Raw genomic sequence first — 25,331 nt, 5'->3', positions numbered from 1 at the left:
ATAATAGCCAAAGTTCATAAATTTTACCTTGGTTTTTTATGTTAACAGTGGAATAATTGCACCCACCTGTCCCCTGCATTCTGTTTACTAGCTGTTTTTGTTTTCCTGTGATGCCCTGCTGAGAGTGGTGGTTGTGTACAAGAGGTGAAGGGGGTGTGTGAAGTTTGAGTGCAACTGCTCTGCCCAACCAGCCCCCTCAGACACTCGCCAGTTCTGAAAACACACAGGCAAGCATGGAGCAGCATTTACTAGTTCAAGACCAAATGTAGAGTTGCAGGACTGGATTTTGCTCTTTGGCCATGCCTGTGGTTAGGACAGTGTGCTCTTGTCTTCTGGTGTTTCAGGTTTTCCATTTCAGGAGCTGCTAATAACTCACTGAATAAAGGGGAAACAAACATCCATTTAAAATTCAGTTTCCTAATAAATGAGCCTGCTGGAGACACTTTAAAATTTATAAGTGTGTGTGAAAAGTGAACTTTCTATAGGTGTGTTCAAACTTTCATAAATTACTGTGCATGTTATTTCAGAAAGGACAATTAATATTAGAATTATGTTATTCCATTTTTTTATAAAAGGGATATAATGCTACAGAAAAAGGTATTTGAGTGTAGGTATAAAATAAATAGGCAAAATGGAGTGAGGTCTATAGAACAGTGTGAGAGTGCTGTACTCTCAAAGTCTGGACACATTATTTCCCTTCTAATAATGGTGGCTGTAATGTTCACAGACTATTTTCACTAGGAGCTATGCTGGTATGAATTACATGTCATATACCCACTGAACATCTCAAAAGCTGCAGTGATGTTTGGCTCTGTCTGCTTCTAGGCTTGAACACATGCTCTCTGTGCCCTTCACAGTTAAAGATTGTGTATTTCCAAATTTTGTAGCTTCATCCTTACAACATTTGTCTCCAAATTATCAGCTGTTGTAATATCATTCTCAAAAAGCATCTTAATGCAAGGTGGGAGAACAAGCAGACCTGACCAGTCAGTGACATTTCTCTGTGACTGGAACGCTGCATCTGGATTTCTTTTGTGCTGTATTGCAAGCTAAAATACAAATGCAGTCATGAAATAAGGAAAAACGTTAAGGATAATTAGATGAAAGCAGAGAGTTCTGTACTATATGACTGGAGGGGAAGTAATTTTATTTACTCTATTGCAAGTTCTTTAAATTCTGGATGGACGTTGATCTTTAGGCATGCTAAGAATGATGCAGATCATTAGGTTTGTAATGGTATCATTAATTATTTCAAAAATAATCTAAGTCTGTATCTTATCTGCTGCCGTCAGAAACTGTAGTCGTGCTTTAGGGTTCATTAAACAATTCAGCTGTGGGCACCTTTTGAAATTAAATAACTTTGAGAATAATTTCAGTAAAAGGCTTGGAAGAAGTACAATTTCAGATGGGGAACAGCTGTGTTTTGGTGCACAGATATGAGCCCGTTCCACAGAGGAAATAAGACTGCACGGAAATAAGCTGTAGTTCCAAAGAGAGTCCTGCTCTAAGTGTGTGTGTGTGTGTGTGCACTCCCAGTTGTGAGACAAAAACATCCCGAGGCATGGTGTTTTCAGTTTTCTGGTGGCCTTTTTTATTCCCTTTTTCTCTTATAACAGTTCATTGCTATGCCTTTGACAGTCTTTATTTCCTGTCATAATTTTCTTTCCCTGTTTTGCTGGTTGAAAATGGCTAAGCACTTGTCAAGAAAGATGCCTCTCTCTGCATCAGCACCAGAGGCTGTTAATGACCTGAAAGGTCCCAGCATGGGCTGACTCAGAGGAAATCTCCCTGTAGGTTGTAATCACTTACTGCTATAGGTTGTAATCACTTACTGCTATTGGGAGCTAAAGTTCAGTTACAAAGATTTCACTATAATACTCAGTGTTAGGGGTGCTAAAGAAGTAATTGCCTCTTTGCCTCATTGCTGGTAACTTTTATTTAGGGAGGAGAGCAAAGAACCACCTGCTGAGTCACCTCTGCATGTTACCATTTCTTGCCTCTGCTCTGTGCCTTTTACCTCCCTTTTATTGAATTTTGATTATCATCATTTTAAGAGATTTTTCTTTTTAACTGACTTAATTGAAGTTCCAGCCAAGTTCTGCTAGCTCGAAAAGGTCTTTCAAGTTCATGATGTGAGTTTGTATTTATAACATTAATAAAGCCATGTTATTTGTTTTGTTCTCATCTAGGTACTTGAACTGGGATTTGATTTCTCCTCCTATGGATCACTGAATGAGTAACAGATGGCCTTGCCTCGTCTTACAGGCGCTTTACGCTCCTTTTCAAATGTCACTAAACATGAGGATTACAGTGAAGAATTAGCTGACTTAACGGTAAAGCTTTGTTTTTTTTACGAAGCATAGTTGTAATAAGAATCATTTGTTTTCTTCATTTGCATTGCTATTTTATGAGAGTAGGCAAGCAGGAAGGGCAGAGTGTTTATAGTTTCCTGTACGTTCCTTCATAGTGTCCTCACTCCGAGTCAAATTTGCTGTAGCTTTGTGATTTATACTTGGCCCTTACAATCATGATATGCTATATGGAAAAATTTGCTTGATTGTGTTAATTCATCTTTCAAGAAGTTGGGCAAGGCTGGTGTGCTTTTAGCTCTGAGCTTACATAGAACTGGGAAGCCAAACTTTTCTCTTCTAATATTAGGTTCTCTGACTTTAGGTACTTTTGCTTCCTGAGAAACAATGCATTAAAGCAACAGATGCCTTGTGGGAACGTGTAATGTGTAATGAATTTGGAATCTTGGGAACTGTAAATCTCTTGAAGTTGCAAGAGTTTGGCTTTATAGCAAATTTTGCTCTGGAAAGAGTAAAGTAGTGAGAGAGTGTATGCTTTTGTGTATCCTTCTTTCATACACTCAGAAAAGAGTCTAAAGAACAAGTAAAAGTACTTGCAATCATTACTATGTACTAACTGAATGTAATTGGAAGGAATTTTTTTATCTGGTGTTTAATTTTAAAGGAACCCCCATATATTAATTTGAAAATAATAAAAAACCTCAAATATTTTTGCATTTTCAGACTAAAAGATCAAAACTATATGCCGAGTTGCTGAAGTCTGATCTTACTTGGAAGAAGATAATAAAGTTTGTTGATGACAATTTGGACAAAAAAGAATACCAAACTGTAAATGGTGATTTAAAAACTATCTTACAAGCTGCAAAACAAATAGGTATGTTTTCATTCTCTAGTAGTCTAATAATACATTGTTATATTTGGGGGTGGGCGCAGGTTCAAGCTGCTTTCTGCCTGCATAATTTACGTACTGGTACAATTTTGGTTCTACCAACTACCAGCATTTGGTATGGTTAAACTACCTTGAAGCCAGTTTTGCCCTGAAATATCTTTGAAATTCCATTTAATCTAATACACATATACACAATTTGGTCTTCTGTTTTATTTTAAGATTCCGTTGTTATATGGACAGTCTTGCTTTTTTGATGGTATTGTTTTGTAGAGTGTGGTATGGTTTGTGATTGACAGTTAATGAGCAAAACCAACAGTTTCTTTCAGAATAGCAGTACTCTAAGGAAAGAACAATCCTGGTGTTGTCTGCTTTAGTTCCACATAATTGGTATAATGAAAAATTAGACTGCTGTACAGGCAGATAAAAATGTAAGAAATGTTTTCTGCGTGAAGTGTTTGGTGCTGAGGAGAGAAATAAAAATATATTTCACTCATCTGGAATTAAACTTTTAAAACTGAAGTACATAAGGCAAAGAACGTGTGAAAACTTAGTTTTGATTGGAAACTTAGTTTTTGATTGACAGACTAAACCTAATTCAGCTTTTGCTTTTAGAAAAATTTAACTTCATCAGCTCATAAATTGAGTGCCTGGCTCAAGCTCTTACTGTCACATATTTAAGGACTTTTCCTTTCAATGTCATAGGTATATTTTCTCCTTTTTTGATTGTTTTTCAAATATCTTGAATAGAGCCCTAAGTAAAAAGACAGAGAAAATTAATAAAAATAAATATATTTGCCTGGTTTTGGTATCATAGACCAGAGATTTTTACCGCAATACAGATGTTAACTTGCCACACTTACATTTCTATTTCTCAACCATTCTTTTGGAAATACCTAGTAAATTGAGAAAGAAACAAATGTCTAAACACAGACTTTCAAAAAAACGCTAGACAAGTTATTCATGTCCAACATGTGGTAGTCAATTGTGCTGTACAGTTGCAGAAGATGCCTGTTATAGCTATTAATGGTTGTAATGGCTATTGCTTTCTCGAGTCATCAGAAGTATAATTTTGAGTTTTTCTCAAATCACTGACAAAAAGTTTTAAACTCTGGTTAGTACTGTTAGTAGACTTTTAACACCTCTTTGGGCTGGAATTTAAGCATCTGGCTGCTGTCTTTTTGAGACAGGCCTCTGGGAAGGGCCACCTCTCTGCCCTAACCCAGGTACTTCTTCTTCAGCGCACAGATTTCAGCTGGCACTTGCAGCACACAAGGCTCGAGGGAAAGTTATGCAGGATGGGGACTGAGCTTGCACCATCAGTCCACAGAGTTAGTAGGAGAAAGTGCAATCTGTATTGATAATAGATACTGATCGAGAAAGCTGTTTTAAATATCCACTGTATATAGTTTAATCACAAGAGGTACTGGACTAAATGTTGGCAGGCAAACAAAATAAAAAACCAAAAAGACCAGCGTCTAGTCGTGCATCTCTTACCATCTTGTCTGGCTTATTTTGTTGAGATGTAAGGAGTAGTATTTTCTCAAGAGATGCTTTCACAGAAAGGAGATGTCGATAATAAAGGAGAAATACCACTTAGTAAACCTAAGAGATTTTTCTCAAATCCTTCAATTGCTCTTTTAGTTTAGTAATCTGTACTTCTGTTCCGAGACAAGTGACTTTAAATAATAATATGTGTTTGTATGTTAGGAATATAAGAGCGAGCTTCATGCAGACAAACTACAACTTTTTGGATGTAGGGGGTTTTTTTGTGATTCCTGTATAGCTAATGCTAAAAGGGAGGGGCAGAACCACCTTTTTCCTCTGAGACATATTTACATGTCTATTGTATATGTGTGTATCTTTATGTAATGTATCTTCCATATGTAGGTATCTATTATCTTGTAAATATCACCTCCAGTCCTGTCCTAGAACTTTTCAGCTTTTCAAAGCCAAGGAAGAGTCAAGCTAAATACTGAATTTGTAGCCACCTCCATTTATGTTACATTTCTAGCTACTCAGCCTTGTTCCATCTGCTTATGCTAGAATTTTTTTGTTTTTTCCTGTTCAATTGTGGGGAAGAAAACCCTTGCTTTTTCTGGTGTCAAACCTAACCTAAGTTGAATCAAGTCACAAGTAAAAAAATTTTGCATGTTGTTCTCATTTAAAATGAACAAAACCCCCAGTACGCTGGCTGGTTTTGTTTAGGTTATGCTTGGTGACTTTTAAAATTTTGTTTAGTAGTGATATATTGGTTCTTCATATAGTGTTTTCCTTATGTTTTCCTTGAGTACCTTTGTGAATATTTGTGTAAGAAATATATTCATGTTTTTATGTAATAATATATTATTTGCATAACATGATATTTTGTAGCTAGAAATCTAAATTAATACATTTATTTGCTTTAAATTTTTTGAGCAATTTTTCTAACTTAGCACACACTCTGAAGTAATTCTACTGGGAATTACTACAAGAATTCAGTAATTTCCAGCTGAGTTCTGTACATTTATTCTGTTATGAATATTCAGATTAGGCAGTGAATAAATAGTGAGACAAAGTGGGAATTTGTTAACATTAAAAAGCTTATAAATATACAATTGTGAGTTTAAGACCTCTAGCAAGTTTTTTTCTCTAGCTCAGAAAGATAAGAAAGCATTGGTAATTCTTCATATGAATTTTTAGTATGTAGAAGGATAGTGAAGACAGATGCTTTATTATCATATACCTTTTATAATTCAGTACCTTGAAACAATTCTTACTTGTTATGGTCTTCTTTTGATATCTATGCTGATGAGACTTGCAGCAAGAATTTGAATACAGTTATGTTATAGGTAATGAAACACTCTTAGTGTTAAGTGTATTAAGTTACATATGGTTTTGTTAACAGTTGGAGCTGAAAATGGACAAGAAGCAATTGAAAGTGGAGCTGTTTTCCTCTTTAAGACATTTCGTGGGAAGGAATGTGTTGGCCATGATGAGACAAAGGTGATCAAGCAGATGTTTGGGCCATTTCCGTCATCATCTGCTACTGCAGCTTGTAATGCCATGTCTCGGATTGCTTCTCACTTCACTGAAGAACAGCTTACAGCCCTCATACAGATGGCTGAAGAGCAAAATGGTGATAACAGAGTGTTGTTTGGTAAAAATATAGTGTTTTCATTTGACATGCATGATTTGGATCACTCTGAGGAGCTGCCTGTGAATGGTGAGACTGATGCACAGAAAAATATAAGCTTAGATTATAACAAATTTTTGAATAACCAGCTGAATCACTTACAGAACTACTGTGATGAGAAATCTAATCTCAAGTCTTTGGAAAAAGTAGATGATTCTTTTTTATGGTGTGAAGTTGGAAAGTACCTGAAGGAATCTCAAGGAAGTAGCCCTGGAGGGCCAACAACAGAGGACCTCTGCTGCACTTTGTATGAGATCCTTGCTTCTACCAAAAGTGCCGATGAACTTCAAAATGAGGTACACTAGCACATTAACCATACTGCATATTTGAATGCTACAAAAACATACAATTATTTCATATTAATTTATGCCAATATACTTTATCCAATTGTTGTCTCTGCTTTTTTTTTTTTTTTTTTTTAATCTGACTTGAGAAAAATCTTGTGGCAGCATCATCATTTACCAGGGAGAAGAAGGATACAGCATCAGGTTTATATGAATAATCTCCTTTTCCCCCACAATGGACAGGATATTTTTTTTTTTGTGGCCATTTACTCAGCTTTTCCATACTTTCTTCTTAAGCAAAAGCCAGTTTAAACAGCCTATAAAATTGTGAGGAACTTGCAAAGACAAGCTGAAGTTAGCTTTCTTGGACAGGTTTCATCTCCAATTTCAGAGGCTCCCTGTTGCTCAAAGGCTGAGCAGGTGCTGCTGCTTTAAAACTTTGTCATATCAAGTCTGTTTCTTTCGATGAGGAAAGGGGGTGGCTGGTATTTGTTACAAAAATGGCAGAGAAAATGTGGGGGAGAGGGAACAGTTGCTGGAGTTGAAAGATAAGTATAGTAGTAGAAAGGGGAAAAATTAAAGGCTGGAGAAGATGTTTTCCGCGTGTGTTCACAAGAGATGATTGGATCAATCTAGACAAGGGGGAACTATTTTGAATGGGATAAGGAAAGAATTAAAGCAATTAGGTAATTTTTTTTCCTCTGCACTCTTCTGCTACATTTACTTTATTTTTCTTATATTGCCCTACTTTCCTTTCGTGAAAACATCCAGTACTTAAATTCTCAAGCTGACTTTTCAGAAAGACTCTAGATTTGGAAATTTGCTACCAAAATACAACTGGTAGTAGGAATAGACAATCCTGTGAAAGACAATATAGTGAAAGTTTTCAGGAATTTTGCCATTGCAGTTGCAGATTTTATTCTTCTTAATAAAAACATTATGTGGTAGAGAAAAGGACCTGTGTACTTTATTTTAAGTTCAGATAACTATGTGGATATCTAATGTGTAATGGTATAGTTGCTAAAGCCATATTATTGTTTTGTTTGGTAATCAGTGGGCCACATTTTGGCTGTCCTTTGAGCTGCTTTCTGGATATGTATATTTTCTTATGGATCCTAAATATAAATGGAAGTTGATCTACTTTCTTCTGCCTTGAAATATATTTGAGAAACAATACCTTAATATGTGTCTGCAAACAGCTTCATACTTTGGGTGGTCATATTGAGGGAAGACACATGAAAATGGAAGACTGAACAGGTCTTGGGTAAGAAAATTGGATAAAGAAACTTGCATGTGAAATGAAACACAAAAAAGAGTTTATTTGTGAAAGGGACCTGAAGTATATTAATTGTACAGAGATAAAGATTTCAATTTTTTTTTCTAGATCAGTGACTGATTTCTGACATCATTATAGGGTATGCAGAAATAATTCCATACTTCTGCATAATGCCTACTTAATGCCTGAGTTTAATTTGTAAAATGTCAAAGGAAAAGCTCTAAACCTTTCACTTGATGCAAGAAGAAATAACATTATTTTTATTTTGCAAATTTATGATCATAAAGGATTGCTAAATCAATTGGCAGAAAGTTCAAGCTATCAGTTTTTATGTAGGTCACCAATAAAGACATACTTTCCATCAGTTCCTGGAACAAAGAATTCTGGGCAAAATTTCTGATTTGATGGCTTTACAGAAGTTTTAGTTTGATAATATGAAAAAATTGTTTGACAGTGAACTGAAAATTAATGTAAGAGTTAGTTTCTTTTGTTTGCGTCACTAGAGAGGAAAAGGATTTCTTCCCTCAAGTGTCTGAAAACTGCATCTTATTTTGAATTTTTAAAACCTCCTAGTAATAAAAAAAAAGATCTCCCCATTCTCATTATTTTGTTGCTTTTCCTTGCAAGAGTCTTATTTCATTGTTCATTGCACAATGTGGGGGTCACGGGGGTGTATGACAAATTTGAACCTGATCACCTTTTGTTAAAAGCTAGCTGGCATTTGTATTGTGCTCTCTGTAGGCATAGTCATGACATGAAAATTTCTTCTGGACTTTGGATTTTACTATCACTTAGGGATTTTTTTTTTTATTGCAATAATTTTGTTGGTGCCATCATTAAGAGCAGATGGTGCTTTTAAACCTGAAAATAACCCATTTCTAGAACTAGGTCAGAGGCTTGCTGTGTGAGGTGGTATAACAAGTTGATTGATCATGCAAACTGAACATCCTACATTTCTTAGTGGAATGAATATAGGCTAAAGTGTCTGTAAGCTACAAAATATATTTTTTCTTCATAAACAAAAAAGCCCCCCAAAAGCCCCAAAAAAGAAGTATTGATATGAAAGGATAATTCTTTGTAAATAAAAATCCAGATCTATAAAACACGTTTTTATGTTTTAAAAGAGGAAGATACCACTGTGTGTTTATTATTAAACAAGAAAAGGATGTGACTGTGGTGAGGATATTGGCGAGTGGACTTCTGTAAGACAATTTCATTTGATCCTTAAGCAAATTTTATTGAGGTGCCGGATCACATTAAGAATATGAGCAGTTAAGATAATTTATGGGGTGGCATGTTTTAGGGTTTTTTTGTAGTGTATGTATAGGCACACTTATATGCGATTTAGGTTTTTATCTACTTAATGAGCTCTACAAGGAATTGAAATTAGTTGCTTTCCCCAGCAGTGTATAGTTTATGTTTAAAGTGGTTGGCGAGGTAGAAGAAATACTTTGTTCTTTGTTTTCACTATTTAAGAACATTCCACTCTTCCTTTGGGACAGTTTGTTTATCTGGCATATCACTGGTGACTCTTAATTAGAAGAAAATTGATTCTTATGATTGGAGTGATATGGGAGTTATAACTTATTTTCTAAGTGTTTGGGACATATGCTTTTCATTGGGGACACGAAGTCTAGTAAAGCGAAATGACAGCTACACACTTTTCAGTGTGTCAGGTTTTGTTGATGAGCATATGTATTTTGTTGATGGTAATGATGCGGTAACAACACCATTATTTAAAAACAAGAAGAAAAAAACAATAGCCAACTATAGTTTGGCCAATAACTGTTGTGGGTTTTTATTTTTATATTTGTTTAAAACTTAGTATGCAGTGCATTTGTCAATTTGAGCCCTCAGTTTCTAGTATATGATAAATGAAGACTGGAGCCATCTGAGAGCATTTTAGCAGCTTTTCCACCTAGCACCTCCCAGAGTAACTAGGAAAAAGTTGGAAGAGTTTAGTCCCTCTGATTAGATCATGCTATTCTTAGAGGACATCTCTTTCTTCTGCGAACCCATGTCTAGTTTATCTGCAAAATTTTTCTGAATTTTGTTTTAACTGTATCTATTTTTACACTAAGGGAGAGGGTACATTATCCCTTTATCATAACAAAACAAGAAGATATTTCCTGTAGAGATAAAATAACTAGGGGGAAAAAAGGGAAATGCAATCAGAATTGTGTTAAGATTTTATTAATTCAGCATACATTATGAGAAATTGTGCATTTTATTCCTCTTGGGACAAGGCAAGAACTTTGCCCAAATAAAATTAAGAATACTAGTATCATTTAGCAAATTAGATTCAATGGTGTTTCCCAGACAAAATCATTTTAAATGCTGTATAAATTACTAGAAGAACACGAGGCTAAGATATGAAACAGCAGAACTGTTTCAAGAAAACTACATTGTAAGCAGTAGTTTGACTATTATGTAACAGTACATATATTTACTTACCTCTATATACGATGCACTGAATTGCCCACTTAAAAGCCCAGGCACAAGGCTTCTTTTGTCTGCTTTATGGTTGTGACTGTTTCCAGCTCTCTGCATTAAAAAGTTAGCAGATACACATGCTATGGCATCCAGGGCTTCTATCAGTAAATACAACCCAGATGCATTGCAAACTGTCATGGTGTGAAACAAACATTGCGTTTTGTTTCATTCCTAAAAATAATTCAGTATTCATCACTCCTACCAAAAATGTGAAATATGTTTTCTTCCTTGTTGTCATAAGCACCTGAGAATAGTCAGGTAGTAAAAACTACAGTAAGAGGCCAAAGGGTAGTAATGCAGAGTTTGAAGGATCTCAGTCCTTCCTTCAAGGCTGAAAAACATTAATTCCAAATCAAAGTAGACCTGAAACCAGAAAAGTACAAGTTGTGGAATATAGATATGATATGATAAAAAAAAGAGGTCATGAGTTGGGCAGCACCTCTTCCTGTATGTATTCTTTATTAGTTGAATCCAGTAATACACTCTTCATTAGAGCCAAAAGGTTATTGCATTATTACTGAAATTGAGGTTTTTTTTACACTTATTTCGGAATGGAAGTTAACAGATTATTTTGTTGTTTCATTAAGTAGGAATTTTTTTTCAGTGTGGTGTTTGTGTGCCTCTGAATGCTTGATGTAGCAACAGACTTTTAGACAGTTTTCCCCAGTCTCTTCTAAGTGGAGCCCTATTGTCTCTCAGGCTTCTGCATGTAAGTTTTCTTTAGCTGCCTTTGTCGCTGGTAGCAAGATAATGATTGTTTTTTTCTGCACATGAATTCATCTACATTGCTTCTGTTGCCTTACCTTAATCCCACCACAAATGTCTGCCAATATGCTTTGTTGGTTGAACCTGTAGATGCTCATGGGATCAGGGACAAGGGGAGCTTAACTAATCTGTCAATTCAATGAACTGGCAGGAAGCTCCTCTGTGTCTGCCACCAGCCTTTTTGCCAAAGTACAGGAGAGTAAAGGAAAGCAAAATCTTTCACAGAATCTAGAAGGCATCTTTTCTGTCAGTGATTCAGTATCTTGAACTGAGGAAGACTCATTAACAAAAGAATGTGGGAAAATTCGTCCCAACTTCTCCCCTGAAGACTGCTCCAGAGTCTTGTTGCCTGGGTGTTTAAAAAGAACCCTTGTTTTCTGCTTTTTGACTTTATTCAGGGCTGGTTTTATGATCACTTTTCCTATGTACTACAATTGTCCTTTTTTTTTTTTTTAAAGCAGTTTTAAAAATGATCATCAAAGAACTGTGCTTATAACTTCTTTTCCAGGTGATGCTATGCCTTTTAAACATTCCCTTTCCTTTCATTTACCCTTCAGGCAGTTCCTTGCCAACTTTTAATTCTTCTATTAACGCTTATCTTCACAAATTTAACAAGTCTTCATGTGGAAAATTGCAATGTTTTAAATGAAGTCCAGATGTGAGACAACTGCTATTTATTAATTTTCTAGATTAATGAAGTGTTAGACCAAATGATGTATCATGAGTATGCCCATGCTATGTTTATGCCGTTTGCCAGTTACCTGAATGTTTTTTTGATTCTTTCCAAAATAGATCCTTTTAATTTATCTCCAATCATATTTATATTTTTCTTATCCACAGTGTTATTGCCCTTGTAGATGTGTGATCCCTGGCCTACAATTTCATGTCAGTTTCTGAAGATTTATGAAAGATTACATTTCACTCAAGCTGTTTTAACAGTGAGCTTTGAATTTGGTTCCTAGCTTTGGTACAGTCATTTTTATATCTATGCTCTTTTCTCTTTAACCACTTTATCCTTATATCCAAAATAATATTTTAATTGTAGAAAAATTTGATTTTAATTTTGAAATTGAACTGAATTAAAATATTGTTAGTAACTTTGAAGAGTCAAGATTTTCCTTTCAAAGAGGAAATTTATACTATAGTAAGGGACCTAGATAGTGAAGTCAGCTGGTCCATGGAAGTCAAAATGGAAAATGTGCCTGTACACCTGCAAAGGAAAATACACTAAAGTTATTTCCTGATGTAGGGATATGAGCCAATAAATAGAATCATAGAACACTACATTGGAAGGGACCTCAAGGATCATTTGGTCCAACCGTTCATGGCAAAGGCATGATCTAGACAAGATGGATCAGCACCCTGCCCACCTGAATCTTAAAAGTGTCCAGTGCGGGGGAATCCACCACGTCTCTGGAAAGATTATTACAATGACTGATTTTTCTCATTGTGAAAAATCTTCCTCTTGTGTCCAATAAAAATGTTTCCAGCATTAACTTGTACCTATTGCCCTGTCCTTTCCATGTGAATCCTTCTAAATGGGATTCTTGCATCTTTAGTGCAAGGCACTGTTTAAGTCCTAGAGCACAGTGATGAGGTCTCCCGTAAGCCTTCATTTCTCAAGGCTGTACAACCCAGCTCTCTCAGCCTTTCCTCATATGGCAGGCTTCCCAGTGGCCTTTCTCCTGACCCTCCCCAGCCCGGCCACATCTTTTTAATATAGAAGGGACCAAATCTGAACACAGTATTCCAGGCATGGCCTGGCAAGCACTGTGTAGAGTGGGAAATGGACTTCATTTTCTGTGCTGGTAATGCCCTAGTGATGCCACCCATCATCCTGTTGGCTTCTTTGCCACAGCAGCACAATGTTCACTCATCAAGCTTGTTGTTCACCAGGACCCCCAGCTCCACTTCTACAGGTCTGCTCCCCAGATGGATAGATCCCAGCCTGTGCTGCATTCCTGGACTGTACTTGTCCTTGTTGAACTTAATAAGATTCTTGGATTTCAATGTGTTTTCTTGATACTTGAAAACTAAGTTGCATTTCTTAAACTGTGTATCCTTCAGCCTGCAGCAATGGTATTTTGTTTTTAGAAATTCTTCCTGTCTAAACCAAAACATAATATAGGATAGATTTGGCAATAGAAGTAGCAGCCTTCCACTGCAGCTTGCAAGTCACAGGGCATGTCATTCCCAGTAAACTGGGATTGGTCAGTGTTGTTAATTCTGATCAGAATGAAAAGTAAAGAGCTCGACAGACAATGGATAATAATGTTATGGCCCTTCAGGTACCGTTTGCCTTTTTTTTTTCTAGAAATCTTGTTATCACATATCTCATAGATGCATATTTTCTTAAAACACAGTCTCTGTTTTGTTGGATTTTTTTTTTTTTTTTTTAGAATATTGACTGCTGAAAATAATTTCTGATATACATATAAACATTGGGTAGTATGTTACTCTAAAAACTGATGGATTGATAAAGGAGATGAGACCCCTTAAATTTTCCTGCATAATGTTCACTGTTATGTTTGCTGGATGTTTTGTGGGGAAATCTCTACTTGGTGTCTCACAGTGCTTGCAAGGAAAATTGTGTGTTGTAAGGTTGGGTAAATACCACCTTCTCCTATCATGATTGTCTTTCAAAAAGCCCCACAGTTCTTAGATTACCATCACTTACTCTATCTGATGCTGTCCCCTCTTACGTGAACAACACACATAAGCACCCTGAATATGAAAAAGTTTTAATTAAAAAAGTGTTGATGTTGCATTTCACGTGGTAGTCTGATCACGACAAAATGTGTGCCTAGGCTGACTTTGATCAGTACTTGCCTCTTAACCTGGAGAATATATGGATTCCCATATCTTTTCACTTTATTATTAATAGTATTTTATTGAGAGGTGTGCTTGGTTCAGTTTGCTTATAAAATGGAGAGCAGACACAGAGAAAAGCTATGAAAACTATCTGTAGTTACTACTTAAATATTGAACTTTCTTAATTAACATCACACTCTTATGCATTTTTTTGGCTCTGCTTTGAGCAGTAGGATGAACAAGTAAAATCTGAAAGGTGTAGAGCAGTGTCCAGTATGGGCATACTGGACTGAGGCCAGAAAAGGGCCACCAGGATGATGAAGGGACTGGAGCATCTGACATACAGGAAGAGACTGAGGATGCTGGGGTTGTTCAGCCTGGAGAAGGGAAGTCTTGAGAGTCTGATGAGACCTGGTGGTGAGGGCATGGTGAAAATGGAGCCAGACTTCTCTTGGTGATACCCAGTGGCAGGACTAGAGACAGTGGACATAAATTGGATTACAGAATATTACATGTAAACATAAAATTTTGTCACTGCAAGGATGGTCAGATACAGGAGCAGTTTGTTCAAGAGGTTGGGGAATCTCCAGCCTGGGAGACTAGATCATTTCCAAAGGTTTCTTCTAGCTTCAGTCATTTCTGTGATTCTGTAGTTTCAAACGAAAAAATTGAGGTAATTGGAGAAAATTTGTATATTTACTCCAAATTCCATATTAATTTAAGTCTTAATTTTCTATGATGAATTTCTTACCAAAAAATCATTTCCTTACCCTCATATGTTTGGGTTTGTTTAAATTAAAAGGCTTCTTGTTTTGTTACAAGTTTGTTATTAGTAGAATCTCATGATAAGTAAATGGAGTGTGTCTCTTTAAGTACTTACATTTTAACCTTGTGTGTAACTTAATTAATGAATTATGGTATACAGGAAATAAATAGTCCTTGTGTTGCAAGTGATGCCAATTAGGTTTTAAAGTGACCTCAATTTCAGATGTGTTAAATTGGTCTCCTAAATTAAGTATCTATCTAAATAACAGACATTTGTTGTCCAGAAAAATCATTCATTTTGTTTCCTGCATTAAACAGGAATCTGTAAAGGTTATTATTGTTATAAGAGAAAATTACATAAAGTCCTAATTCATGTGACCAAATTTCTAATATCCTTTAAAAGCCTGACATTATTTATATGAACATTTAAATGTTTTTTTCGATGTGTAAACTAAGACAAATATAAGACTGTGAGCTGACATTGAAATACAGCTCAATAAGAAAGAGTGTATTTTAGAGCACAAAATGAAAACCAGCTACAAAATAATTTTTTAATTCCTACAGACTGCACACACTTATTCACTCCTTCAGGTAAATGAATGGAAGAGCTTATACAACATTGCACAACAGCACAAGCATTTTGTTTTAGAATAAAGCTAGGAAAGCGTGTGTAGATTTTGTTTCCTGGTAGTGGCTTAGGGGGCTTGTCAGTAGCAAACACTGCAGACACTGTTCTCTCTTTACATCGTGCCCATTGCTTTCCAGAGTAGTCAGAACTGTAGTGTAACATTTACACATAAAAACTGTATTTTCTAACTCTTAGTATCCAAAAATCTGATGACCTGAGAAATACGTAGCTTACATTTCTAAACCTGACTTCAGTTCAATAATTCTCAATAAGGTCTGTATTGAGAGCAATGCCCCGAGTAGTCTGAATATGTAATTTATGTTAAGAGCTCTGAAGTCTTCACAGTTCACATTATAGCATGAACTGTGAAAAGTACTTCAGCATTTCATTTTTTTTCAGACAAGTTTTTCTTGCAGGTGCTAGTTTTGAGATCATTCATCTGACATACTGTGCAGACTCCAACAGAAGTGCTTTCAAGAAACAGGCTTCACTGTCTGTGCACAATGCAATTGGCTCAGCCTCAATATTTGCCTAATACTATTGCTTGTCTTAGAGGGCAAGTGGAGCTTGTTTGCATGTTCTATGTAGCCATTTCCCTAGTTACAAGCTGACCTTCACCATCGGATAACTGCAGCGTGCAGGTGTGAAAGTAGATGTTTACTTTGCTTTTCTTAAGCAAAATAGGACCTACCTAGAGTGTCAGCTTCTTGCTGCTTTTGTAGAATGCCAAGTTTTGGACTTTGCAAAGGTTTGGCTCCTCCAAATGCTCTGATATTGGAAACTCAGTTTTACCTGTCACTAGCTCGGCACATCAGTGTAATTGTGTATGCTTCATTGCTCCCAGAGGATTGTCTCTTCCCCGTCAAAGCCAAAGCTTGGCTTTTCTGCTGCTCTTCTCTTCAGGCATAGGACTTCCAGCTGCAGCTTTTCTAACTCATCTGAAGCAGAACCAAAGCTGCTCCGAGACCCCAGCACAAGGCTGCTATTTTCCCTGCACAGTTTTCATTAAACCACTATTAGGGGAAGAAAGTCAACTTTGATGTCAAAATGCAATTTGGCAGAATTTGAGGCCAATGTAAGTAGACTTAATACATAATTTTTAGAAAATTTAGTGGGAAGCACATTTTGAAATGTAATAAATAGGATTATGTACTGATGCATAAGTAAACACTACAGTTTTTTAGGGAATGAGAAAATTAAATTGGCCAGAAACTGAAGTTGGTGGTGAAATGGCTGATGTGGTTGTCCAAAGTGTAAGAAATAGGAAAATTTAATATATTTTTAAATAATAATTATTTGTGTGTAAGCGCAAAGGCAGAACCTCTGGGATAAAATAGGAGCATCATTAAAATCAGTTGAAGATCTTTTCCTTGATTTCAAAAGGTTGGTTTTTTTACTACCTGTCCTAGTCTGTGCTTATATTTTAACATATTTTACAGAGGTGATTTCTGAACCATATATAGCTGTTATTTTACACCCACAGCCAACAAAATAGCCCTGTTACAAAATAGGATTGCACTAACATGTATTTCTACGGTGCTTGGGAAAATTTTGCCACTTAGAAGATGTTATGGTGCTGTGGCATTTTTATGAGACTTTCCCACAGAGGAACTGGGTATCTGGTTACACAATGACTGGTTAAACTAGTTAAAATGATAAAGAGTAGTTAATCTGCCGAATTTTACACTGTTAATAAAATAGTCTTGAAAACCTGATCTAAGCAGATGTAGAAATAACTACATAAACCAGTGAACAAACATTGAATACTCGTGTGAACACAGAAGAGTCATACAGCAAGTTTTTATTTAAAAAGCAAAATAGATTTGGGAGGTCTGTAAAAAAACTTTGCCTAAACAGCTTGGTTTAGAGCTTAAACAATTTTTTTAATGAGTATTGTATTTATTATGGAAATAGAAAAGATTATGTGAAATAGCTTTCAAATATACATTAATACAGGGAAAATCTTGGATATTTGATGTCAAAACTGAATGTCTCACATGTATATTTTTGTCATGTTGCAGAAGTTCTCTAGGCCTCTAAATTAGCATGTTAATGCTGTGCTGGATCTAGGCATGAACTCTTCAGAAATGCAACAAAATCATCCATGCTTCAGCATCTTATATTACTTGTACTATTACTTTTATTAAATATAGTATGAATGCCACACATTGTATAGATAATTATATATTACTGTCTTGTATTACTCAGCAATGTTTTTTGAAGACCTCTGTTTGTGAAGATTAGATTTCTGGACGCTACCTGTAAGAATGGCAAAAAATTGTGGTACTTGATTTTATCACGTAGAAGTCATGACTAAACCTTTCTGTACTCATGTTAAGTTTATTAGAGGAAAAAAAACTGTGGAAATGAGCTGAGTGGAATTTGCAAGTGAAATTCTAGAATGAAGTGTCTACTGACTCTCCTTGCTCTAAGTAATCAAATTAAATGTTAAATAACTTGACATGCTACTTAAATTATCATTCTTTAAAAAAATGCAGATGCTGAAAACTAAAAATATTCATCCAGCTCTGTAGATATTTACATTAAAAGCCCCCAAAAGCCAGAACCACAATTTTATTGTGACTGAACATAATTTAAAGACATCAACATTTGTATGTTTATATCTTATTGTAAAGACTTTAAAGGTCTTCATTGTAAGCACTGCCAGATACTTTCAGTATTACAACTACATTTTTTCATTGATCTTAAGTGGAGAATGTGTTAATATAGAATGCTTACTGATAGAGAAAGCAGTTTCAGGAGATGACTTCATCATTACTATATGTAGAAGGTGCTGAAATAATTGGAAAAGGGTTCACAGGAGGTCCATCGTATAGAAGGTAGCATGTGAAATAAAGCATTGAAAACTGAGGAAATGAAATATGAAAGAAATAATTGCCGATCTGGTTTGATGCAAAGAAGTGGCAGTAATACAAACAATACTTAGTGTGGGAGGAGTGCATCAGTGGACTGTGGTTTGCAGGAAAAGGCACTCAGAAGGAGGGAGGGAGGGAGGGGGCAACAGACTGTCAGCATAAAACAAACATTCCATGAATATTGTCTGTTCATCTTAGCAAGGAACAATCTCACCACGAGTTTCCGTTAACTTTCATATTCCAGGGAAGTTGGTTTCCAGTTCTAGCACAACTTTTGCAGTAACCAAAAAAATGTGCATGAGAATAAACTCTCAGAACTGTTAAACACAGAGCAATTGTTTACTGCTTGTGAGTTGTTCTTCAGGATGCTGTAAGATATCTAATTGCTCCATTTGGAAATGACTATTCAGTTGCCTGTAAGGGCTTTAAGCAGCCACTGAAAATCAGAAGCTGATTAGTATTTTTTCAATAAATATTCAATAGCCTATTTTATGTAGGCCATGTCTAGACTTCTAGTGCTCTTTAGTCATGTAAGTTTTCACAGGTTGTGTTGATATGTCCCTGTATCTGTTACCTGCTTTCTGCTGCTGATACTATTTTTTCATAATTATTGAACCACAGTTCACTGGATACCTTGGTTTTGCAGTATTGAACAAAGTCTGAAGTGATAGTTAAAATGTTATCTGAAAATCATATAAGGCACTTCAAAAGTTATAAATGGCTTATTTTTGGAAAGAAATGGATGTACTTATCTGACTTCCAGAAATGTTCATCATTTGCTCCTGGAAAACTCTTCAGCCAGCCCTTATAGTGGTTGTTACTAATCTACCCACGATTGTAAAGTTAGCTATAAGTTATAACTTATCCAGGATCCTTGTCTGAATGTTTACAAATGGTTATGAATCTCTAGCTTACGTATGAGAGATAAGAGGCTTATGACAAAACATGGAAGAGCAACATGTGGTAGTTTTTTCAAGTATCTGAAACATAATGAAGAAGAGGAAGTGCTCATAGCCAAGGCATTTTTTTTTTAATAGTAATTTTTAATACTTTCTATTCTGTCATTATTTGTCTATGTTCTTCCTGAACTCATCCAGAATTTCATCTTTAAACCTCTCTGAAAGCACAGTGGCTTCTCTTTCGTCTTTGGACAATTTAGACTTTAGCCAAGGAACATTCCTGGGGTCAGACTAAATTTCTATTGCAATTGTATTACTTTCATGTAACTGTTCACTAATTTGTTAGTTTTGTCTCTTAGTAACTATTCACACACAAGTTTACTATAGATATGGATACATAGCAGAAAATTCAAACTGTTCTTATAATTATTTTGCAGTTAAAATCAATAGGGAAGTGGAATAGCTCTTGTTGTGAGGCTCCTTTGAGAGAACATTTCCAAAAGCTACACTTCAACATTCATTTTGACTTAAAACCAGATAATTTAAATGTTCATTGCTATGTATATGCTACAGCACATGAAAACTTTGCATATAATAATATATCGATGTACCTTAATCTTCGTTTTTCTTAAGGTACCATGAAATTATGACATTAGCTTTTAGTTTTGTGTGTGTGTACTCTTGCATGGCATATGATATTTCGATGTCAAAGCAACTTGTCTCATAAAACATGTTTGGTTTTAAGTGTCAAAGTGGCACTTCCCTTTGTTCAGTATAATGACTTTCTAGCCCTAAAAAATTAGCATATCACAAAGCTTATTCCCCATTGCCTAGTTCATAAAAGCAGTATCCATTTAGGGAAAGTACAGGCATATGAGGATCACCTCTGTTGTGTTTTATCTTTATCTTATCATCAAAGCTTCTAACTTGGCATGAGACTGGCTTTTCAAGCTCATATTTTCTTTGTAATTTTATTAAAATTACCAAGAGTTTTATATTCAGACAATACAAAGCTTGGGTCTCATTATTCTTGACCACAGAGCTTATGTGCTCCTCTTTCATGTAGAGAAAATAATCCTTATTTTTGAAACATTTTTCCTGTTTTTTTAGCTGTGGACTTCTTTTTTTTAAATCCAGAAGTATACAGCTTTGTTGTTTTCCAAGGACTGTTGAAACCCCACAGACGATAGGAAACTGTCTTTTTGTGAAAACAGAACCATGCTGTCTCCCTTCATAAAAAACCCCAATTGAATGGCATTTGAGTGCTGGTTTTCAGGGATGTAACTTAAGAAATGATGAAAGAGCCACAGAGAGAGCCAAGAAATGGTAGGCTTAATCCCAGTGCTGAGAGCTGTTCACTGTCCTTCCTGTCAGTAGCTGTTCCTCTTTCCTGTCAATTCTTTACTTTAGTTTTGTACTGAGAGAAAGCATGTTGCATCTTTGAGCTGGTATGAGGCTTGATCTATTAATGATACCTTTTGAATCAGTTTCAATATTATTAAACTTAATGAGATCTTTTTTTAGAGAAAGCCAGTCTGTAGCTGATGAAAATTTTCCCTTTTTTATTTTCTTTGATGCTGAGTTCTTCTCACATCCTCATGGAGACATAAGGAAATACAAGTTCTGCAAGAAATACAGTCAGATGGCACCTGAAACATTAGGGTTCCCTTATTAACTAGGCACAAAATCACTTTCCTCCAAATCATTTTATGGAAGGCGGGAAGGGAAAAAAAACCACAAAGAAATCCCAAGCCCACAGCTGCTTGAGCTGTGGAAGTGGCAGGGCCGGGTTTCCTGCAGGGCTCGGTGTTGCCTGGTTTCTGTTACGCCGTGCCTGCCGCAGCACGAGTGCTGCAGCTTTGCTGGCTGAGTGAGGGTTTGTGCGGGTGCTGTGCTGGTGCTCACTGGTGCATGCCAGTGCTACTGTGCTCCTGCTGCAGCCTCCCTGGGAATAAGGGCAGGAGGCACAAAGACCAGTCATTCAAATCTGTCTTCACTACTGGCCCTGAGCACTTCTGTCTCTGTCAAAACTGGAAGTTACTGAAGAGCCTTAACACTTGTTAGTTCACACACTGCTAAATGCACAGTGATGTGTTAGGCCTGGTTTTCTTGGAAAGCTAGGCTTTAAAATAATCTTCCGTCTGCTGAAACTCTTTTTAATTTTTTTTTTCTGTACACTCATAAAACAATATAAAAGGCTGTTTCAGGCCAAAGCTTGCCTTGTTTTCTTCTCGCCCACTCATGTGTATGTCTGCCCAGAGTGCTGGATTTCACAGCCTGGGGTTGGTGGTCATAGTCCATTTCCCTGGGTCCAGCACAGGATATTAAAATTCTGACTTGACTATCCTAACTGGGATAAAACTAGCTTCCAGTATTGGGGTCCCTTGCTACTCTTCGTCATTCATTTCTGTTAAGCAACATAAACCAACTCCTTGTTGACTTGCTCGTATTTTGTTTTACTCTGTCAGTACACATTCGGATAGCAGATCCATACTCAGCCAAGTCCTCCTTCTAAAATGGGCAGGTGTGGGAATTGCTGTCCTTTGAGAAAACCTGCAGGTTTTTGTCTTTTGCAGAATAGAATTCTGTGCCAACCACTGCCATTTTAGAAGCTTCTTAAATCCTCATCCCTGAAAAAAAAATCAAATTGATTGTGATACAGAAAACACTTCTATAAATGTATGTTTTCTGCTGGGTAAAGTCAGAATTCCTTGCCCTTGTATCTACAGGTAAGAAAAGTTGCAAGTGCAGTGATTATCTAGTTTCAGGACTTTTTTTTAATGTCAAAAATCATTTACAGCTTATCCCAGAATACTTCTGAAGATAAATACTAGTTTAAGGAATCATATAACAGTGAGGATTTCTATATTTAAATTTGTCTTCAGGGTTTCCTTTTCATAAGGCAAGTCAGTAATCCGCTGTTTGTAGCTGCTGTTTGACATTATTTCTAATTGCTAAAGTTTTCAGGCTAAATAAGCTGGTGGAAGTTGCCTTGTAGCAATGTATTTGAAATTTTGAAATAAGTGCATCTGTCTAAGTTTCTAATTAGTCGCTGTTAAAACACGGATGATGGTGGCGATGATCTCTTCAGTCTACTTATTTTCACATAAAAATACTGGGAAAATTTGCTAAGATTTGTGATTTTGTGCTTATCTCTTTTTCAGATATGGTAGGTAGTTTTAGTATGGATTTGCACAAGGAGCTGGAGGAAGATTTTCATCAAATTCGAGTTATGCTGTGACAGACTGTGCTTTTTTTTATTATAAGACAAATAGTAAAGAATTATCTGTAATCAAAACTGATAATCAAATAAATTGGTTTAGGCCTAGTAAACAATATTTACATATGCTTTCAATCTGATACTCTGTTTTTTTAAATCTTGTTATAAGAAAAATATTTTTTGCTTCCTGTAACTGACAAATGTCAGTGTTTTAACTATAGAGTTCAATTTGATTTAAAAGAAGCCTTGTACCTGTAGGCTGAGTCTTCTAGGACATTTATTTTCATGTTTTAATACTATTGTTTGAGTTTTCCTTGCTGTGATTCATGTATTTTTACTAGTGTAAATACTAGTTGGAGTAAAATTATATAGTCATCTGTGCATACAGAAATACATAAAAATAGAGGACAATCCCAATATGCTGAGGAGAGATGGTATTAAAAAGAGTAATTGGCCATGTCTTTATTATACTTGTGCTCCTGGACCAAAAATGTGTCCCATACTGAAGACCAGATTTCCAGCAGTTTCTGTTGTACTGCAAATGCAGTAATGAGAAAAATAAACAAAAGTTGAATATTGAGTAAGAATTTGTTATAACTTGATTATCTTTGTGGAAATGTCTTTCCCAAAGACGATGTTATATGAAAACTTTTCCATCAGCTTCCTTACTCAGCCTTCTTCTACTGTGTAAGTAAAATTCAATGTTTTTTTGAGGGAATTCCTGAAATTTTGCTGCTTTTTTTAATCTGCCTATTCCTAAATTTTTATTTAGTTAATTATTTTCTTCTAATTGCCAACTGATATTAAAATCCAAAAATTCAAAGCTAACTAATTCACAGAGGTATCTTTAAGATCTCTCTAATAAGAAGGAGTAACTTCTCATTCATCATCTTGAAGGTGGTGTTTGATTCCACTGGACTCTGCCTGAGAGCCAGGTGCTCCTTGTTCCCTTAGAATGTTTGCTTGTTCTGCCTTATCTGATCCCTGTGATCAGTGGGATTGCAATATGAGAGTCCTCCAGCCCTTGTATCAAGGAATAGCCATCAGAAAAGCATTGTGCATACACATAGGTTATCAACAACTTGTCTTAAGAGGGCTTGAAGTGTCTGGTCACTGTTCTGTTTGTTGTGAGACCAGTGCAGTTAAGCTGAGCTTGCTTAGACCCTGCTGAGTCTCCTAGGTGGTTTGTAGAGTTGGAAGATGAACTTAATGTAATGGGTGTTTTATTCAAAAAAGCCAGGTTTTAAAAAAAGAAAAGTAGATCCAAGAGCTGAATTTCTTTCTCACACACCTGATGCCTGTTATTAATAACAGTGGTAAGAAATCATGCTTAATGTGGCTTGTCTCATTTTAATCAACCTGTAAGAAACATGAAAAGACAACACATCTGAGATTTGGTTTTAAACCAAGTGTTCTTCTATAGTCTGTGGTTGTTAGAGGTGGTGATAGTCTCTTATGTTTCAGCACAGTAGTAATTAGCAGTCAGTGTATATACTATATCCATGAAGTTTGTGATGAATTTTTCATATTAAAAAAAACTCCCTCTATCTTCAATGTCCTTGTTTTTGTTACTGAATCTTTTAAAGCAGTATTCTAGGTACTATATTCAGACACGGAAAATATTCTATTTACACTATAATTTTTTAAATGAAGCAATCATTTCAGTTGCTTCAGAGCTATTAGACAGAAGAAACTTGAGATCATGCTATGGTGATGATTCTTCCACAGCTGTTTGAAAACTGTGCCTTGTAAAGCAATATCATCTGCAGACAAGCTACAAAGTGCAGGGGTAGCAATTAATTGTGTAGGTGGGACTCTGTAACCAAGACCAGCTGTTAGGCTATGAAAGTAAATAGATACAGAGAACAACCACTGGTTGGCTGAATTTGGGTTTCTGTTTCATTTATTGCTGTAGAACAGTACTAAGACTCAAGCAAGCTACAAGGACTGTTCATAGTCTATTTTTGTGTGCACTTGTAAAACAAAATATTTTCTGAGATTTATAGGGGTCTTTCCTACCTCAAGGAAGGTGTAGAAATCAAGAAAATGCCCTTGTGAGGGCCAATAGTTTATGATGTCAAGGTATTACTCACACTTCTACGCCTCATATCTGAGAACCTCCAAAGGTCCTCGTAAATTACACTTTATAGAATTGAAAAGAGAGTAGTAGCTATTTGACATTCAGAGTAAAATCTGGTTCCAGTCTTGAACATAAAGATGTACTTTTTTACAGCTGAGCCTTACTTGAAAAAATTCGCTATGTCATGTGTCTCATTGGGGTTCAGCTTCTTTCTGGTAACTGCTCTAGCAGATAGACTGCTGTCTATATTTAAGACTTTTGTCTGCCTCCTTTCCTTTTCCATAGAGCTAGCATATATTCAGGAGAAATCATTTACATGGGGACCTTGCCTCACCCTTTCTAATGCAATATGACACATCTTGTCCTTTTGTTCTTACCCTGATTACTCAGTACACTTTCTTCCAGATATTAAGCACATAAAATGAAATGTAAAAATCACTCAAACAAGTATGAGTGACCATATATCTCACTCATCTATGTTTTTATGGTTACGGAGTAGTAGCTAAAGTCATGTGGGACCTTTTTATCGGAGGCAGTCAGGGTTGCCTTTTGGGCACAATCTGTTACTGACTTCAAGGAGCATGATAATTTGGCTGGGATTCAAGAAACTGCTGATTGACACACAGCCTCTCCATCTGTTGACCACTGTCAAATTTATCTCAATATAACTTAATAGAAAGTCAACTGTGAACATTCACCAGATTCCTTTGCCTGCTCTCAGGGTCTTGGGTGTTGATTTTTCAGGCCAGAATATATAGTAACATACCAAATCTGAAATGCTAGCACCCACCCTGACGGATTGGGTTTGCATGGCCAAGTCTTCATAGCGGGGGGTGCTACAAGGGTGGCTTCTGTGAGAAAGTC

The 25,331-nt window shown here is 36.1% G+C and overlaps 1 protein-coding gene across 2 annotated transcripts in view; it reads left to right on the top strand.

Moving 5' to 3' along the window:
* The window catches only part of ASCC3 (activating signal cointegrator 1 complex subunit 3), a 257,776-nt gene that overhangs the window by 12,528 nt on the left and 219,917 nt on the right, over positions 1-25,331 (top strand). For both annotated transcript variants that reach the window (XM_042016301.1, XM_042016302.1), the window contains exons 2-4: positions 2,190-2,333; positions 3,033-3,183; positions 6,083-6,666. In XM_042016301.1, coding sequence (XP_041872235.1) covers positions 2,244-2,333; positions 3,033-3,183; positions 6,083-6,666 — 825 coding nt within the window. In that variant the 5' untranslated portion in view covers positions 2,190-2,243. The remainder of the gene's footprint in view (positions 1-2,189; positions 2,334-3,032; positions 3,184-6,082; positions 6,667-25,331) is intronic.

The sequence above is a fragment of the Corvus kubaryi genome, unplaced genomic scaffold, assembly GCF_017639235.1.
Source record: "Corvus kubaryi isolate FWS band 111438036 unplaced genomic scaffold, C.kubaryi_AGA036_p1.0 split3-73, whole genome shotgun sequence".
NCBI lineage: Eukaryota > Metazoa > Chordata > Aves > Passeriformes > Corvidae > Corvus > Corvus kubaryi.
Note: the sequence above shows the minus strand (reverse complement) of the source record. Positions and strands in the feature narration are given on the sequence as shown.